This window comes from Tachysurus fulvidraco, chromosome 20, assembly GCF_022655615.1.
Source record: "Tachysurus fulvidraco isolate hzauxx_2018 chromosome 20, HZAU_PFXX_2.0, whole genome shotgun sequence".
NCBI classification, from domain to species: Eukaryota; Metazoa; Chordata; class Actinopteri; order Siluriformes; family Bagridae; genus Tachysurus; species Tachysurus fulvidraco.
The window spans coordinates 16,169,031-16,188,971 of record NC_062537.1 but is presented as its reverse complement, the minus strand read 5'-3'; the positions used below and the strand labels follow the sequence as shown (position 1 = coordinate 16,188,971).

The window sequence follows — 19,941 nt, the reverse complement described above, 5'->3', positions numbered from 1 at the left end:
GGAGCCGCTTTAAATGATATGTGAACTTTTATTTACTTTAATTGTTTTTGACCCAAATGTTCCTTAAGCATTTTAATTCATAAATTTAAATTAGAAAAAGAAGAAGAAACAAAATCATTCAAAAAAGAAAAAACATCCTTTATTTTTTGTCAATGATCTGTTTTTCATACTTTTGTGTAATAAATAGTCAGGGAGCGATGCAGCATTGTCATCCTCCCTCCATCACACACGTCAAACTGCTTTCATAGAATTTACAAACTGAAAAATAATAAAAAATAAAGCTTGACACAAGCTGAAATCCTGCACGCGCTCTCTGTGGCGCCAAGCGAGCCCTCACCTCCTATATATATATATATATACATACATATACGTATATATATATATATATACATACACACTTATTTATTTATATATTCACAGTCTGAGTATTTACACTGAAGGAAAGCAGGCAGAAAAAAGACGTTTCTACAAGAAACAATCTTTAAAGGGAGAACCTGACACATCATCTCTCCCAAAAATAATCATCTCATCTCAAATTAGTTCTGCTGGTAAAAAAAGATGCACCGATACTCAATGTCTCACTGTATCGCAATAAAAAGTCCCCGATCCTTTGTACAAACATTTCGTCTGTACAATATGAACATAAACGCAGAGTCAGAGTGTGAGAGAGAGAGAGAGAGAGAGAGACACACGCCCACCCTGTTGGGAGCATGAGAGGAAAGGAGACAAGAAGGAATAAAGTACTAGTGTTACAAACAGAACACACACACACATTCTTACTGAGATAACACAGCAGGGTTTGGAAAGCAGCTTGTGCTGCTTAGAATGTACCCAAGGAGAAAAAATTGGCACCAAATATAAATCACTTCCTGTCCTTAGCATTTAGCTAATTAGCATGATGCTACATTCCATCACTGAGCATGAGGAAGCATAATATAGCTCAAAGGACAAAATACTGTACAGGTGAGACAAGTGACAATTGTGCAGTGTGTAAAATAAGCACTAGAGGAAAGACCAGTAAGATAAAGCTTGAAATCTAACCACATGCCATTGTGTTTGATTAATACATTGCATGTGTGTGTGTGAGTAAGAGTATTAATACTAGGTATTAGTAACCAAGCATTCAGCTTTAAACGGGTGTAAAGGGGGGGGGGGGTATTAAAGCAGCTCTATGGATATAGAATAAACCATCTCAAAACGCATGTCTTCAGAAACACCAACTTTCGTACTGTAATAAAATACTCAAACTTATCATTTGCTGGGCGTTAAAACTGTGAAATGTTTAGCACTTTTACTACGGCAGACTCTTCACTGTCCTCTAAGGTCCCTTTTTTTTTTGGTGTTCTTCATGAGCTTTTCCATATGTTTAGCCAACAGACAGAACCCTCCCACCAATACAATATGTTTTTGTGATAATATATTAAACTATAATTAATGCCGTATTATCACAATGTGACACGGTTAAATACTTAACGCAGATTGAGCAGAAGATACTGTCTGACCTGGTCTAGTCATCTCTCTCTCTCTCTCTTTCTCTCTCTCTATATATATCTGTGTGCAATTTGTTTATTTGTTTTGCAAACAAATGTCCTTGCTATAATTCCGAAGACTGATAATTACAGTAGACAGCCAGCAGGGGACAGCACACACTTACACAAACATGCAAAACACAGCAACTTCAAAAGGCATTAAATAAGCAAACGGGGCAAAAAAAAAAAAAACAAACACTGTTGGAAACTTGTAGAAGATGACAGAACTGTGCGAGAAGACGTGTGAGAACAAGCCTTAGGTTTGAGTAGTGTGTCTGGATTTGTGTGCGCATAGTGGCCAACAGGCCTGGGCCCGTGTGGATCCTTAAGGGCATACAGTATAGAAATCTGAAAAGTCTGTTTAAAAAAAAAAAAAAGGAAAGAAGCAAGTGGATGGGCGAAGACCCGCCTAATACACAACGAATAGTGTGTAGAGGTTGGAAAGGGAAGGGTGACTGGGGTGGCCGTCCTTCTCTCTCAGTGGAAGAGTGGTAGAAAATTCATGTTGTGGTCTAAAGAGCACCGGTGTGTAAACAATCATTGGATGGATTTTATTGGTATAAAAAGCCCTACACACGTAGCTGCTCTGACTGCAGAGTGGAGGGTGGAAGGTGTGTGTGTTACCCCCAACACCATCCCTGCTTCGTGACGCTCGACAGCGCTAGTTCAGCGTCCCCCTGCAGTTCTCGGCTCCGCACAGACAAGGGATCTTCTCGTCCTCGATGGGGAACTTGTAGTCGTAGGTAATCTCCTCATTGACGTTGATCGGTTGGCGAGAGTAGATTACAATCTTCTTCTGAGACTCCACCGTAATTACCTTGGCGTAGCAGTTCGGCTGTGGGACACACGTACACAAAGCGAAACATTAACAGCGTTTCTGCAGGTATCAGAGAATTTCAGCTGATTGGATAGACTTGTTAAACCATGCAGGCCACAGAATGCTAACGAGTATGTGACTACAAAACCAAGCAGTCTGTGGAAATACTGGGCGGAAGAAAAGAAATATTCTCTCCCTCATATTAATCATTGACACAAGCCAATCGTTGGCTTCTGTTAGCCCACGTATGAGGAAGAGGGCAGATCACTTTCCTCCGAATCAGATGCTGTATGAGAAGCTGTTCAAACAGAGGCATTTGACTATTTTCATGTGTCTCAAGGGAAGCCTGTGACGTACTCTATGCTCATGTCTGATCTCCAAGGCGTCAGCGGAACAGAGTGTTGACGTGGCCACTCTTTATAGAAATTGATTCCGCTTCTAGTTTCATTTGCCTGGGGTACTTGTAGTTCTTCGAAACACATTTTTAATACTTCATGTTACGAATTTCGTAAAATAACGATACAAAAAAAAACGTGAAGCACTGGAATAGGGACACTGAGACAGAATGTAGTAACTGACATAATAGGCAAACTGGCATGAATGTAAATGAGAAAGGCATAGAAAAGGAAGCAATTTCCCTGGCTAATGTAGGAATTAGTACTGTCTAAGGAATGTTTCAGTGATATTCCACAATGTGTTGTGTACATACACTATACGGAAACATGACCGTTACATTTACATTTATGCCATTTGGCAGATGCCCATATCCTGAGCGATTTACATTTATCTTTTAAGCAATTAGGATTAAGTGCCTTGCTCAGGGACCCAGGAGTGGCAGCTTCATTGCATTCAAACTCACAACCTTCCGACACCTTAACCATTGATCTACCACATCCCCCAAACAGTATTCCCTGAACCGTTAGACGAACAGTATAGAATGTGTAGAATACTTGCATGACAGGCATGAAATAGCTTAAGCTTAGTCCCAAAGATAACATTAATCAAGCTAAAGCAGAAACTTATTAACAAACAAAACCAACTAAAGCAAGAATCTAATTTTGAATGATAACTAAAAAGAACACAAATACACAAAATAATGTAACCGGGCAGTTAAGTCCCCAGTAGATGGCGCTGATAAGCAACTACATTCTATACATCAAAAGCCGCTTTCCAATTAAGCTGTGGCATCAGAGATTCAAGTGCATCATGGGAAATATGGGGCAGTCACTAGTAACTTTTCTACCAGTACACACGTAATAACACTATGAGACACAGTAGGCTTTAAGATGATGTGACTCTTTAAATAGATCCCCTGAAACTGATTATATGATTTCTCGCCGATCACTCGCAATAATCGACAGGCAATCAAGATCACATGATTTAAGAGTTCTAGCCAATCACACATCCTGCAGAGTAGATCACTACAGGTTAACTTGATCAACCATTTTTAGGCAGAATTTACGATATGCGAGATAAAAAGTTTCTTGAAGTAAAAGAGAAAACCCACATTGTGTGTGTATGTGTGTGTGTTAGACTCACGTTGCAGCTATGGTTGATAAAGCGGGCAAAGTTTCCACACTTTGTAGCATCGATGATGGTGTCGTGATCAACACGGAACATGTAGCTGCTGCCGATGCCTTCCTCCTCGTAACGCTTCTCTCTCATGTCCGCGATCACCTACACACACACACACACACACACACACACACATACACGCGCGCACACACACACGCACGCACGTGCACACACACATACACACTTAATAAGTACTAAGTTCTAGTATGTAAACTGAATGGATAAAGAATAAAGTCTGAACTTTTAATTAACACGCTTGCTCTGTCCCTTCATCAGACATCTACCACTGCTAGTTGTTACTGCTGTATAATTCTTCTATAGATAAGAGCATTTTAAAACTCTAAGAAAGTTCTGAGCTAAAACAATGGACACTTTATGGCTTATACCTGTCTGATATTCTGTCCGACGTATTCAATAACCATCTCGTCAGCAGCGATGGGCTCCATGGCAAACAGACCCCAGTCATGAATGTGACTCTTACAGAATCGGATCTTCTTCTTACGGAACTGGGGAGAAAATGTGTACCAAAAAAATGATAAAAAGTGGGGGGGAAAATGACATGGAAATGAATCCGTTTAGTTTTGTGTGTGTGCGTGTGTGTGAGAGAGAGAGAGAGAGAGAGAGAGAGAGAGAGAGAGAGGGGAGTAGACTCACCTTAAGCTGGTTGAATTTGAGCAGGTCGCTGTCACAGCTGAATGAGGACAGCAGGCGGCGCTGTTCAGAGCGTCGCTCCGAGCCTGCTCTTGTTGAGGCGTGAGGCTGAGCCGGGATCATCCGGCCCTGGGCGACAGAAATCAGTCAATTCGTTAATGTACACTAATAAGGTTCAACGGCAAGTGAAAGAAATGAATCATTCAGTGACTAATACAGTTTGTGTAATAAGATGTCGAACTCACCTGCATGTCTTTATCAGGCTCGTCTGACTGTAACCGAGTGCTGTTCAGGTATTTAAGTTTGTCCTTTTTGTCGATTTTGTAGTAGCCCTCGCTACGCGCACAGCCAGTCACATGATCACGCATACCATCCTCTCGCCGTTTTTTCTTACCCACAGGCAGGCTGCCACTGCTGGTGAGTGCAGAAAGTGCGGTTAAGGAAACAACTACAGATACAGGAAGTGTTGTATACCCTGGGCAGAATTTCAGAAACTGAAATATCACAAAAATCAACTTGTGTATTTGAAGTTTCTGGTTTTCCGATAAAATAATGACTAGAATTACACACGGCTGTTCAATAGAAACACTGCACTACAGGTTGATATTATGCTGAAGTGATTAGCAGTAAAGGATATGAGGGTGAGGAACCCAGAGCGTGTCGTTGAGCCAGTCATGGCCGTTATCCTGCTGCAACATTTTTTCATAGGTGATTTTGAGATAGAGAATGTCCTCTTCATCAATGCCTTCGTTCCAGATGTCATACAGGATGGTCATCTCCTCAAACTCAGACCGTGGCAGGAATCGAGGCCGTGGAGGTGACCTCATGGGAGGGTGCATGGTGAGGAGGAGCTCCTCCCAGCTCCGCCTCTGACCCCGTGTTTTCTGTAGCGGCTCTTCAAAGACAACTGTCTGTTCCACATCCTGTACTTCATCCTTCACCTCCTTCTTTATTTCATTGTGTTCCTCTTCCACCTTTTCTTCCTTCACCTCCTGAGCCAATGCTGCAGAGCCATCTGCCTCTCGAAGCACTTCTGGTAATGCTTCAGATTTGGGTAACAGGTCCTTCACCGGGAGGTCTGGAGGAAGGGACATCATTGCCTCATGAGGTTCTTGGGTATCCTCAAGTTCAGCAATAGCAGGCTTTCTGGGTCGGCCCGGTTTCTTCTTTGCAGAAGCAGAATCGTCAAGCAGAGAAAGTTCTATTGGTGAAACGTGCTGAATAGTAATAGGCACAGTAGCAGCATCTAAACAAGAAGATGGAACAACGGGAAGCGGGGAAGAACAACAGGAAGTGGCACTGCCAGGTTCTTTGAACAACGGCTTTTCTGAGGAGGACTTCCTTTGAAGTGGAAGGGCAGCAGGGGAGTCTGGGAAAACGGGGGTAAAGTTCAGATCCCGGCCAGGTGTGGGAGGGATGCCGGCACTGAGGAGTGGGTAAGGGAATGGGCTGCTGAGAGACAAGCTGCTTCCTGTGGGAGGGGCTTCACTAGGTGTGCCAGGTGTAGCAGGTATGGTAGGTGTATTAGGTGCTGTTTCACTGCTCTGTGATTTGCTGAAACGATGAGGAAGGTCACGACCTGGTGTGCGAGGAACGTCCTCATCGCTCGAGAGGCGTGGAGGCGGGAGGACAGAATGAGCAGGGGGAAGAGGCAGGTGAATGGTGGATGTCTCTGCTTCTAAAGGGACAGGGACATCACGACCTGGAGTCCGAGGCACTTCCTCTTCCTCTGCATGGGGTGGGGTTGGAGGCCTCAGAGTCCCTAAGCCTTCCAGGAGGGGTTCCATCTTTCTTACCTCCAGATCAATGTCTGACGCTTCTGCTGGAAATACAAAATGAAAAAAGTCTTAATTTGCTGTTAAAGACTTTGGAAAATCAAGCAAATAAAAAAAGCTCTGCACTCTGATAGCTTAGCTAAAAAAACTACTAGCTAGTCAGCTGACAATGACTAGAGAAAAACCTGGCAAACACCACTAGCTAACAAACATGTGTGCTTAAAGTGGATAATAGATTATTATTATTATTATTATTATTATTATTATTATTATTATTATTATTATCAATCCCAAAACCCTTCACCTCTATGTATTAGGTAAATGAACAGATGTAAATGTAATAACAACCTTTCAGTCCTTTAGGTGACAGTTGCTGCAGACTGTCCTGAGCAGCAGTGACTGAGCTCCCTGCCTCCTCCGCCTCGAGCCGTGCTACCTCACTCTCCTCTTCCACAGGAGCCACAGGTGTGCTAGGAGCCTCCAACTCTGCCTCTTCCTCAAAGGATGAGGAAGGTGAGGACGAGGAAGACGACGATGACGGCACCTCCTTATCTTCATCTTCTGTATCCATGGAGACCTTGTGTGCTTTTTGCTCCTCAACTTCCTCCTCGTCCTCTTTCTCATCTGAGCTGGACTCGTAGTCAGAGCTGTCGCTCTCAGAGGAGTCAGAGTCGGACTGAGAAGACATCGAGCTGGTGCGTCCTGATCAGAGATGCAAGAATGTAGTGCATTTTATTGGGAGTTTAGAAAAAGAAAAAAAAGGACCTTCAACCTTTTCTGTGTGTTAGCTCTAACCGATAATCAATATCGATCACATACAAAATGTTCGTTATCAAAAATCCTCTTTGAATCATGTTGTTCTTACGTTTGGGAACATGCACAGTGCTCTAGTAAGTACACAGTAGATGACAGTACAAATGACCATTGACACAAGTAATGAACCCTTCATTAACACTTACCTTCATCAGACGAGTCAGAAGAACTGCTGTCACTCTCAGACTCGCTCCCGTCTTCATGATCATCGACATCCTCTTCTGCCTCCTGCAAAAAATGCCAACAAACAGATCGGATACTTAGAGAAATACAGGCTTGCGCTGTGCCACAATCCACACAGTACAGTATTAAATACTATGTCGCCTTTCTAGTTGAGATGCAGCCACTAGCAGTGGTCAGATTTGCCAGGACCTTTGCAGCTCCTAAACTTACTATTGATAGATCTGTCCAGAAGCACTGAAATGGCAAGACCAAGTCTTTGGTTGTTTTGTTTGTTGGTTTTTGTATACACTGGAGAGATTGGAAGATGTCAAGCCCTAAAGACAGTCCACATTACTGTATCGGCCATGTCCAATGCTCGTGCAATTTTTCCGCTTTTCTCAGATTTAAAATATTTAAATGTTCTCCTATATAAGGCTCTCTGTCTTCCTGTTGGTTTATCCTTTTTAATAATGAATGTAATCTTCACAAGCAAAACATTCAGAGCTATTGTTTTATCCTAAAACATCACACCTGGGCAACAGAGACAACTGTCAGCTACATATTCAATATTTCATAAAACCTGAAAAATTGGTGGGTTCAAATAAATGATGTTCTAAGGTATGTTCTAAGTTGTTTAACATGTCTAGATGTAAATATCACAAATTAAACGCTTACAATCCGATCAATCGACTTCTGATCTCAACCCCAATGCTTTCAGTATTTCAGTTGGGTTTCTGTTGTTTGAAATCCAAGGTCGACATTTGAAATCACCAAAACAAGCACGCCCCTAACCCAAATGGGTCCCACCCGTATTGATAGCTCCGCCCACACATACATACGTAACCCAGGCAACCAATGGAAAGAAATGTGTCTTTATCATAGCTGAAGGGAAGAACAATACGATTGCAGATAAACAAACAAGCAAAAATGACACACAAGCATAATCATGTAAAGGACAAAGGCATATATTAGTTCTGTGTAACAAAGCAAAACCAACGTTACTTAGCGCTGGAAAGCTGATCCTATATTAACACGTCCTACTTCCTGCCTTATCGTAAGCCTTTCTTTGCTTTCTTTCTTTGTTTTTATCCTCCATGTCAATGTTAAAACTGCTGTCTGCTAATGTCACACATGCGCACTGAACACTCTCTCCGCCCATATTGAAAAGACACGCCCCTTTTTGCCCATTGGCTACACGTAGGTTTTGTTTTTGTTTTGTTTACCGGCACGACTCAGTTTTCTGAAGCATTTCTTAAACAACGAAGACCCAACCTTTAAGCAAGAACAAGAGAATTGGCCTTATTTCAATACTTTTGGATGGGACTGTATATGGTTTGGGATATCTGGTGCTACTGGTGTTATTAATTAGACCGTTTAGTCTGCAGATTCTCACTTTGCTAGAGGACAGTGTCTCTGAGACATCGACATTGGCCTCGTCCTCTTGCTCGGACACAGACGACTCCTCCTTGCCTGTCTCCTCCTCTTCCTCATCCTCTTCCTCCTCTCCTTCACTATCCAGCTCCACGGGACGCGCATGCCTTCGTTTGGTGGAGGATGCGTCATCCACTCGGGTGCCGTCTGAGGGGGCATCTGTTCTCTCCGACTCTAAAAAAAAAAAAAAACACACACTTGTTCGGTACTGAGCACCTTTCAGGCAAATCCAGATTCACTGAGCCTGTGTGTACGGTAGCCTCAGACTTCAACATGGTGCAGATCTCCGCCTTGGAAGAAGGTCATATTTCGAAAATCCCAGGAGATTTCAGTTACAGTCAGGCAGTTAAGAATGGGAAATGTTTGACTTTGCATTACTATTTGAACTACAGAGAACCACAAAGAGTGTCAGACCATTTTTTAAAAACTAGCTGTGTTTTAAATGACCCTCACGCAGCATAAGGTGATGTGTGTGGTGGGCTACAGACTGCTGTCACTCTCACCTTCATCCTCCAGCTCATCGTCTACGGGTGTGGACAGCCGAGCTCTCTTACTCTCTCCTGTGGAAATGGGGTCTGGTGGCTCTTTCCTCTTCACCTGGTGGACACACATATATACAGTATAGACACATTTCAGAACAGAACAGCTGAACAGTTTTTGTAATGCAAAACTTCATAAAAGGTGCTATTTTATTGCTATCTTACATTAAATTTGAGGAAATTTCCGATACAATCCCGCTAAACATGTGATATTTACCTGTTTATAGGCAAACTATGACTGAGTCGGCCATAAACCGTCAGATTTTTTTCTCTGTTAGCGTTTGCTTTCGTTATTTGCCATATAAGAACATTGTGATGTAGTAAAAGGGAGGCTCCATACCTTGAAGGATGGAAGGCGGATGGCACCTCGCAAGGCGATACCCAGACCCATGCCCTCGTAACCCAGACCCTCGCCTTTACCCCATGTCTCCAACAAACTGGAAGCTAACGTCTCTTTAGGTTTCACTCGCTCTTTATCGTCCTCCTTCCCCTCGCCTGTCTTTACTGGGGTGGACGTCGCCTGAATCATAAACAAAACAAAAAGAAAGGTGGAAAGAGAGACGAAGAGAGAGATAAGATTAATGAGAAACAGCATATATATATTCACCGAAAATAAATATCCTACTAGTAGGTAATACATAGTCTGTTTGTTTATGATTTAGCAACGTTAAAAAGTGTCTGTCACCCTTATGCTAAAATCCTAAATGTATTTTTTTTTCAGTAACTTCAGGAATAACACACTACAGACCATGCTGTTATATACAAATACAAGTGGTGTGATTTAGCACAATACGTATTGGTGTTACCTGTAATGAAAAACTGTTTCCTCTCCTACTATGCACTAGAAAATATGTAAAATATTTCTTTAACGATTGGTGACAGAATGCCCACCTTGGCAGATCGCTCCTTCCTCTCCCACCATTCATCAAAGGCTCTGAAGGCCACCACTTCTACCATCTTGCGGTTGAGGTCTCTCTTCATGATGGCCTTAAGCTCTTTAACAATGACCATGAGTACACCGTCAACCGTGGCTTTGTGAGGGTCTTCTTTCTTCAGCTCATAACCGGGCGGTGGCACCGATGGGTTAAACTTGGGCATGCTGGGTAAATGCCAGGACTGTGTGTGTCCACCACTGGGAGTGTTCACCATGGACAAGGGTTGGTAGGGAATGCCGAACTGCATGGCACCCGCGCTTGCTGTGGTCGTTCCCCCTAGGAACTGTGGGTAAGGGTATGCGCGCTGGCTCTGTGCCATTCGGCTCAGCATTTGGGTCTGCATCTGAAATGACATGTGCACGCTGCCCCACTGAGGCAAACAGCTCATCAGATCCACAGGCATCATCGTCATCATGCCCGGTGGGTATGGATGCATTGGAGGCAGCATTGGGGGTGGGGCAGGGAGATGGGGGGGCAAGTGAGAAGGGTGTATAGAGTATGCAGGCTGAGGAGGGGGCAGAGGGGGGAAGCCAGGTGGCGGAAGTGGCATGGACTGAGGGGTTATCGGGGACAGGGCCGAGTTCACCACAATGCCCTTAGCACAGTCGCTGGAGTTGGGTGTGCCTGGCATTTCATCATCAGAGATTTCCATATCCTCCCCCGACGACTGGTTACCCTGGAGACAGCGAGATAGAAAGATAAGATCAACGTAAGTAAAATTCCCACCACATACAGTATACACACAAACAGATGAGATGGCAGAAATTTCTCCCGTTTTACAGTGACCTTTTATGCACTTTTATATCTTAGTTAGTATCTTTTTTCCCCCATAAATAGAAAGTAAGAGTAAAACCATTATAAATGTGTCCTTATTAACAGCCTCTATTAAAAAACATCCTGAAAAAGGAAAAGAACGAACAGAGGGGGGCAACAGAAAGACAAAAACACATTAAACAGACTGGCATATAAAGTATATCCAATATATGTAAAGGATGTTCATAAGACGTATTGTACACAACCGGTTTGAGCTAAAGCTTCTGTTAATGGGATTTCGATGTGGCTTTAGGCTGAGTTCAGTCTGAAGAGACCATACCTAATGTCTAATCACTGACGGATATGCTCCAGAATGTTTAGCAGAGCTATTAAGGCATAGGAATTTTGTCAATAATGAGCAAAATATAAAGTCTGCTAAAACATTTTAAGCTGAAGTCTTAAATGACACTGAAGTCTTGTTAGATCATGATGAAACAGAGGAGGTATTCCTACAAATACACAAAAGCTAATATATATATATATATATATATATATATATATATATATATATATATATATATATATATATATATATATATATATATAAATGCATCCTAATTCTTTACAGCTTCTGTAAAGTGATGTCCAGGGAGGTTCAGCGTTCCATCAAATTTATTTTCCAGCTAAATGGGTCTATAAACATTGGAAATTACTTGCATTACTGAGTTGAATTTACAGCTCAGATACAATACGATGCTGTGTCGATATACCAGGAAGTATGCACTATGGGGTTAAGAGGTACTGTGTAACACACATCTGCAGTCGATGAATGAACTGTACATGTTATAAACAGGCTCAGCTTGTTTTTTTTTTGAGATACACACTCAGGGGTTCGAGTACTGCATTGTGTAGTAAGTGGGGGAAGCAGAAATGCAGCCGCTCCAGCTCTACAGGAAGTGCAGCACGAAACGGCTGAGCATTGTCTTCCCTCCAGTAAAACCCTGATGTGGTAGAGAGGAACTGAAAGTGCTTGGCTCAGCTCTGCTCACACACACACACACACACACACACATAACGTGAGGGCTTATTGTTCACTTCCATAAAATAAGGCTCATGAAATAAGGCTTGCACCCACAGCCACTTTCACTTTAGTTATACACAGCACTCAATATTCAAAATTTACCGTGTCATCTGTTTAATTAAACGCAGAGTTTCTGGATGATGTTTATTCACACATACCTAAGGATATTTGTTTCTAAATTTTTTTTCATATAGCTTACAGAAAACACCAAAAAGAAGCCAATGGTACAGCAACCTGAGCTTCAGACAACAGCTAGTAAACATACAGTGAAACATAATATATTAATAAAAAACAATTTCCCTGGAGAAATAAATCTGTTATCCATTTATTGGTGTCATATAGAATATGAACACAGTGGAAGAGGAGCACATGTTTGTAATGTTATCTTCAAGGCTGTGTTTCAGGCTGGATTTCACAACTTCCTACACCAACTGCTGTGTTTCTGCTGGGTCCTAAATCCCTCCATATTACCAGAAATACACTGAAATCTGTTACACCTGCCATAAGATTCAATGAGTTAACTTGTAATGTCAAATATTTTGGTGTAAAACTTCTTTACGCATACAGCTATAGGCACAGAGGTCCAGCGGGTGAAGACGTCGTTAGGCGGTGTTTCAGTTAGAGCCACAACAGGCTTATTCCCTCAAAGCAACTATCCGGTTAGAGTGAAAGACAGAGTTGTGGAAAATGTGGGGAATTGAAAAAAAAAATTATTATTTTTTTAATATTCTGGAAATAATATTGATAACATGCATTATCAATAACTGAATCTAATGCATTTTATCCTGTACAATAACAAAATGTATGCTTTGGAATTTTTATCTATTCTTTTTGGAAAAGCTCGGCGAGGTACATCGTGTCGAGTCTGCATGATAATAATGGATAAAAGAGGTGTAGCTATCTGTAATATTTTTCAAGAATTGAGTATCTTGAAAAAAATTCACAAGCTTAAAAGATGAGCTGTATGTAATGCTTTAACGCTCAGCATTTCTCAGGTAAGCATTAAATGGATTTTTCTATAAGTAAACAAATTTGCTTTCATTTTATGCGCTGACATTCAGAACTACGCGCTAACGTACCTGTCTGAAGAGAACGTTCACGCTATGTAGGGCAGGGAACTTGATGAAATGACATTCCTGTCACATCTATACTCCTATGGTAAACTTGGTGGTGTTATAACCTTACTGTTAAGTAATATTAAGAGATCCATAGTGAAGAGGTGTGTCTGCTTTGACACAAATAAATTATTGTTGGACATAAATTTAATTTATCTTTATTTTTACTAAGTTTGAAAGTGCAGGATATATTTTTACCCGATCTAAATGAATTTATAACTCATGTCTTACCGTATCCACTATGTCTGTTGGGGTATGTGGCCCACCCACATTGTGCGTGTTTGAAGGTGAGGCGCTCTGTGGGTGTTGTATAGCGGAGGCAGTTCCTGCGATTGGCTCTTCATCATCTGAGTCAGGCAGTGGGGTGGGGCTGATATCCTCGAGGCCAGTGCTTGGTGGACGGGGTGTGCGCAGGGTGGCGGACGAGGGTGGGATGGGGGATAGCTGAGAGGAGGAGGACGAAATGGGACTGCCCTCCATGCGCACCTCTCCGTCTGAGTCTCCACCTTCATTTAGGAATGGCAACTTTGTGCGCTTTTCCTTTAGCAGCATCTCAATTCGTGAGTCCAGGCTATGACGCTCTGCCTCCAAAGTGGGTGTGTCTGGGGAGGGGGAGGGACAGGAGATAGGCGTGGCAGGCCGTGCTTCCTCGGGCATAGGAGGCGGTTCTGGTTGAAACTCGGGCTTCGTAGGAGGCGGGGCTTGAGGAGGAGGGTGTCTGTATTCTGACTGTTGAAACTGTGGCTCAGCAGGGGGGTAAACAGGGGGCATGGGGGGCTGGTACGGTGAGAATGCAGGCTTAAAATTGGGGGTGACGGGTGGAGGTGGAGCTTCAGGTTGCGGGTTTGGCTTTTCTGCATTGCCGCGGTAACCCCCATGAACATAATGCCTCTCTGGTCGACGGTTGTATGCATCCTGGAATTTGGTCTCGTGCCTCCGGGAGCGCTGGAAGGTGGGTGTGGCCTGCCTGCCAGAGTAAGCAGAGTCCTGAGAGAAGGGTGTGCCAGAAGGGCGGGGCGTGATAGGCGTTGTCTGTGACTGGGGTGTAGCATCCTGTCGGAGGCTTGAATAGGCTGTGTCCATGGAGAGAGGGGTGCTTGTGCTGGTGGACCCACTTTCAGAGAGGCGACGTAACGGTGACTACACAAACACACACACACACACACACACACACACACACACACACACACACACACACACACACACACACACAGAGCATGTAATTAGCATGAAATTAAACTGAAGTTTTCCTTACTGGTTAGTTACTGCATGTAATATATATATTTGCAACTTGGAGTCCAAAATAAAAAAAAAATTCAAGGTAAAATTAGACATTCCATGATGCACTAATAGAAAAGAAATTTAACAATGCTGATATGTGTATTTATGATTCACTGAATCATTTAATTGGTCATTTGCTATGTACCTTTAGTTTGGGTACTGTGTTTATTCCACAAAGTTCACTCAGAGGTTCACAACTGACACCAAGATAATGTTCTAAACACTGAACACTTTTTGTATGGTGCTTCCTCTACCTAGGAGGCTGAGGTGGAACCACCAGAGGGTGCTGTAGTTTTTATGTCACTGAAAGGCTGAGGAAAGAACCCTGTTATCCAGTGGATGCAAATAATGAACAAAAACATTTAAAATGGGCTCAAAAAGTAAAATTTCTTTTTTTTTCCCTCCTGTGAAAGCTGGTTCTGGGCCCTATTGTTCCTTGTCATTTCCACTGGTAGCATAATGCTAGTTTTGGGTCAGTCGCTGACTCCGAAACATTTTCTACTTGATACACTGTATCTACACAGGAATCTACACAGGAACTGTACTAACCAACCTGAGCACATTTACATATTTTTATTTATGGTCTTTTCCATGTGTAGTAATTTAAAATACTACTGAAGGCCTTGTTGTGAGCATCTACTTGAACCCTTTTCTAACCCCAAACCTGTTACGTCTTACGATAACCCCTTATCCTGTTTACTCTCTCTCCGCTTTTAGAAGGCTTCAAAGCATGCACCGGTAAACTGTATCTTGATATTACCGTGAAATATCTGCAGTGATTTATCCAACAGTGCATCAATTTTATCCTCTCAGAGTATTGTATGGTAACACAATGCTTACCAGCAGTGCCTCAGCCAGGCTACGTGGTGACACCTCACTCGTCTCCTCGTCTCCCACTGGCACTGTCAAGGGTGTAAAGCTCCCGTTTATAAGTCGCTGGACATAACGAAGCCGATTCTCACCTGAGCAGATAGAACACTCGTTAATTAATTGCACCAACTTTTTATGGCTGACATTTGTGGTTATAGACACTCTTAAATAGATTATGTAATGCTAAAACACTTAAAAAAATGATCAACTGAATAGCTTAAAATGACTAAGAAAAAAAAAGCCAAAGTTATTTTAAAGTTGTAATAAAAATAGAGATTCCTTGAAAGTTATTTACACTGATTAAATTTATAATGCTGGGAAAGCTTAAAAAAAGTGCTTATTTCCAAGGTCACACACTGTGCTCATTACAAATATAATATACATTATGATATTATTAGAATATCTCTGTTGCTTGTTTTTATTATGACATTTTGAATTATTTTTGTTCTTCACGTGTACCTAAAGCTTTGGCAAAAAGATTTGCTCTATGCATTCAGTCAAATAATGCTATGAATATACAGTATAGAACGGTGCAAAATTCTATACTGTTCTATACTAAAGTTATTTTGTTTTATATCACTTATGTCTGTAAGGTTTATGTTCTGACTTCTGCATTACTGGGTCAGTAAAAGAATTCCAGTTTCTTCATAAAACTACAGAAAGTGTTTGGGAAACTAACTAGTTAATTACTGTTTTGTGCTTGTCACAGAAGTTTTTATTTTATGTAGGAAAGTGTCTTTACTCTAATGCAAAGTAGAATACTGAGCTGAATACTGTGCCAAAACAGAGACAGGAGGTGGGAAATAAAACTTCATTCATTCGTTCATTCATTCATTCATTCAAAGTAAACCAAAGGGAAAGTTTTTAATAATTTATTCTGAAGTCTTTTTACATGTAGGGCATTTAATTAAACCTTTTTATTCAGAATTACTGATGATTATCTCATGCATACGACTGTGCAGTTAAGGTTTGAGGGCTTTGAACTCATGCTCTTTGAACTCAGAAGAGCAATGTCTAAACACAATGTTAGTTGGTCTACTGTCTATTAACACTTTTAGTACTGAGTTCACATTTGACAGTGATCAATTGGGCTCTGTCTCTTTAAGGAGAGTGAGAGTGAGAGTGGGAGAGAGAGAGAAAGAGAGAGAGAGAGACTTGGAAAGCGACCTCAGACGATATCAGAACACACACACACACTCTCCAACAACAGACTCATCAGCTTTGTTTTATTTATTTTTTATTCTAACTATAATAACAACACGCAACAGGAGCTCGCGACGCATCCATCTGTCACTCCTGCTTTCAGAACTTTATTCATTCATTTTTTTTACACAGCATCCATCTCCAGACTAAACACGTTCAAAACAACTGTTTGTGTTGACATCTTATACTGTTAATGCACTCGTTAGGTAAGACGTAGTAAAGAAGCAGACAGAGTGCGCGCGCTCACATCCACGTGCGGCAACGTTTACGGCGGTTACCAGGCAACCGTTGGCGTCTTAACGTTTCGGATAAAAACACAACATAAAGCACAGCGTCGGGGTTTCGGTGTAACAGAATGAGTCTGATTTTTAAATGAATAATAATAAAAAGACGCTTTAAAACGCTGACTGACTTTATAAGCACTCTTTATAAGGTTATATTCATGCTCTTACCTTTGGGGTCGAGCTCTGCGTGGATGATGTTCCCCATCACTGAGGTGTTGTGTAAGTTCTGCACCGCGTCCTTGGCCGCTTTCACGGAGCCAAACACCACTTTAGCGATGCCCAGGTGCTTCTTATTTTTAGGATTGTATAAAATTTCCACCTGCTCGATCTCGCCATATTTCTGGCACATGTCGCTAAGGAAACCCTCCCGAATGTTGTCGTTCAGCCTCGCGAATGTCACTTCCTTCGGAGGCACGCGACCGACGTAGCATTCATCAATCTGTAAATAATCATCAATGGATTGACACTCAGTCTACTGTAGTGTTCTGCATAGTTTGTGGAGTAGGAATATTATATTCCATATAACCATGACAACTTTATACATGCTCTGAAAAGAATTTCACTGTACAAGAAATCCTGTGCATGTAAAAATAAACAAACAAACAAATAAAAAAATAAAAATGTATATAAATCAATCAATCAAATCAAATCAATCTTCTTGGATCCTAAATCTTGAGTAGTAAATATACATAATATAATTGCATCAGTGTTTACACGTGTATATTTCTTGCACTCCTCTGCATTCATTCATAAACATGAGGGTTCTCTGTTTATTTATGTGACACGTGCATTCACGAGGACAAACTCAGTGTTTGTACCATATCTGGAAACTATAAAAATAAACGTATTCTTATTATTAATATTATCATAATTATAACTACGTCCTTTTTTTAAATATAATAATTCATTTTATTTTTCTCCATCGTGCAGGAAATCCCACTGAACACACACACACACGCACGCCACAATTCCCTACGGTTTCCAGCGTGCGGTTTGGAACGTTACTATGGCGACCCGCGCGCGTGCCATCGCTGTCTGATCAACGATACATAGATCTGCAGGTGCGCGCGTGCCTTAAGTGGTGTCAATGTAAACATGTGCGTGTCGCACCTTAAACTTCGGCACAGGTAAGTCGGTCTCCTTGTACCTGGTCCACAATCGACCGATCCGTGGGTCCCTGACCATGTCCACCGGAGGGATCCCGGGATTCTGGTGAGAAAGATCAGATCTTGCATGACACACACTTCACCTGTCATTTAAAGAACGATACGGAGGCTTTTTTTTATCAGTGAAATAATAATAAGTAAGTCACGGTGACACTAAGGGCTGCACGGGTCAGTCTACGGTCACTTACACTATACCGAGAGCGCGTGCACTGTGTGTGTGTGTGTGTGTGTGTGTGTGTGTGTGTGTGTGTGTGTGTGTGTGTGTGTGTGTGTGTGTCTCACCGGTACGTTGAAATGTTGTCCATCGTATCGGTACAGTTTGTGTGAGCCTTTTCTCAGCGCCGGGTCAATAATCAACTTGTAACTTCTCCAGTGGTGCTCTCTCCGTTTCTCTCCCGAGCTGTTGTCCGTGCTGCCGTTCGCCAAACCTGTGTGAAAGCAGATGAACACACACGCGCGCACACACACACACACACACACACACACACACACACACACTCAGCACGGTTTAGTAAAGTCTCCATACACCAGGATTAAGGGTAAACAAACACAGAGCTTTTAGAAGCGTCTCCCAGTCACCGAAACACACGTTACACAGGAACGGGAGAGAGAGAAAAAAATAGAGAGCTCTCTTACTTGAACTCTGCTTTTTCCCGTGATCTTCATCTCCTCTGCTTCTCTCTCCGGGTCTGGACATTTTAACGTGTCCGATCGATTAGTTTTATAATCAATTGTGTACGCGTTCGCTGATTTACATTACATGGTTTGAAGATACTGCCTCTTTTTTTGCGAGCCAACACATATTGTGTGTCTCTTGCCTGGGCTTTCTCTGGGTCTCTCCCACAATACAACACTATGAGCGCTGCCTGCTTATTCGACGCTGCAGATTCGACACGACATTCAGCGATACTATTCTATTCGGACGACAAACGAGTAACGTTGTATACGTGGGAACTAATTTAGACACGGTTATCTGAGTAGAATGAAACGTATTGCCTGGTCAAATTAATATTTTGGAGACGATTTCTAAACAAATAAACAATGTTCGCTGGAGAGACGAATGTGCTGGGTACATTTACATCGACGGCAAACACAAGATGGACATAGAGGACTGACTCGGGACACGATTGAATTTGCTTTACTTATAACACTGTGTTCTGGAGCACTAAAATGAACACGACACTTTTCACAAACTCACAAGAAACTGCGATTTTTAAAAATAAACTGGTATAAATATGATGCTTCCGTCCCGGAAGGAGTTTTTTTTTTTTGTACATAAGAATACAAATCGTTGTCAGCGTTAATATTAATTGATGTTGTGTTAAACTTAAATAAAACTAGATGTTAGTGGTTTGTAGTTTAAAAGCAGCGTTTAAACGTCTCGCTCCGTGCTGAACATTGTCGGTATTTGGTGTCGGGCAGTTGGCTGGTTAACGCCGCTTTTCCGTTCTGACCAATCAGAGCTCAGCACCATGTCGGCTCGCGCTATTAGAGCGTCGCGCGCCAGTCTCTCCAACAGAGAGCAGAAAGGGCTGAACATCAGCGCGGCCATTTTCTCCCAAGCTGGAGCGCCATGGCCAAAATGGGCTTCCTTTGTTTCTAAAAGGATCTAAAGCTTGATTTCATCTTCATCCTCATCTTTATGGACTATTGAACACGTTACAGTGTTTCTGTGTACAGGATTTCAGAAGAAGGAAGATGAAATGTTGGATCATAAACCTTTGATATTTTTAAGCTTCTGTGCCTTTTTTTTCCTCTTCTCTTCCTGGAATCCATCTTTGTCTTACCAAACTAGGTCATGGCACACCCATATAACCAGTATTTTAGTTAAAAGGCTACTTAATAAAACAGCTTGTAACTGATTATATAGCAGCTTTAAGCAATGTACAAATAACACATGAAAGCTCTGAGGCCCTACACTGTGCAAGGCCAAGTATGAATGTGCCTTTGAGTAAGTTTAT

At 42.0% G+C, this 19,941-nt stretch overlaps 1 protein-coding gene across 2 annotated transcripts; it reads right to left on the bottom strand.

Moving 5' to 3' along the window:
* Nucleotides 1-117: 117 nt before the first annotated feature.
* Nucleotides 118-19,927, bottom strand: setd1ba (SET domain containing 1B, histone lysine methyltransferase a). Of its 2 annotated transcripts, none has more exons than XM_027141193.2 (18): nt 18,617-19,927; nt 18,263-18,408; nt 17,925-18,023; nt 16,983-17,253; nt 15,298-15,419; nt 13,408-14,316; nt 10,184-10,903; nt 9,633-9,812; nt 9,257-9,350; nt 8,716-8,927; nt 7,307-7,388; nt 6,696-7,049; nt 5,210-6,394; nt 4,818-4,993; nt 4,576-4,701; nt 4,308-4,427; nt 3,886-4,023; nt 118-2,364 (listed from the first exon to the last, which is right to left on the bottom strand). In XM_027141193.2, exons 1-18 carry the CDS (start codon nt 18,675-18,677, stop codon nt 2,191-2,193), a joined length of 5,169 nt encoding a protein of 1,722 aa, XP_026996994.2. In that variant the 5' UTR covers nt 18,678-19,927; the 3' UTR covers nt 118-2,190. The 2 variants fall into 2 exon arrangements, with proteins under 2 accessions (XP_026996994.2, XP_047661038.1); XM_047805082.1 differs by having other exon boundaries at nt 5,210-6,391.
* Between the last annotated feature and the right edge of the window lie 14 nt (nt 19,928-19,941).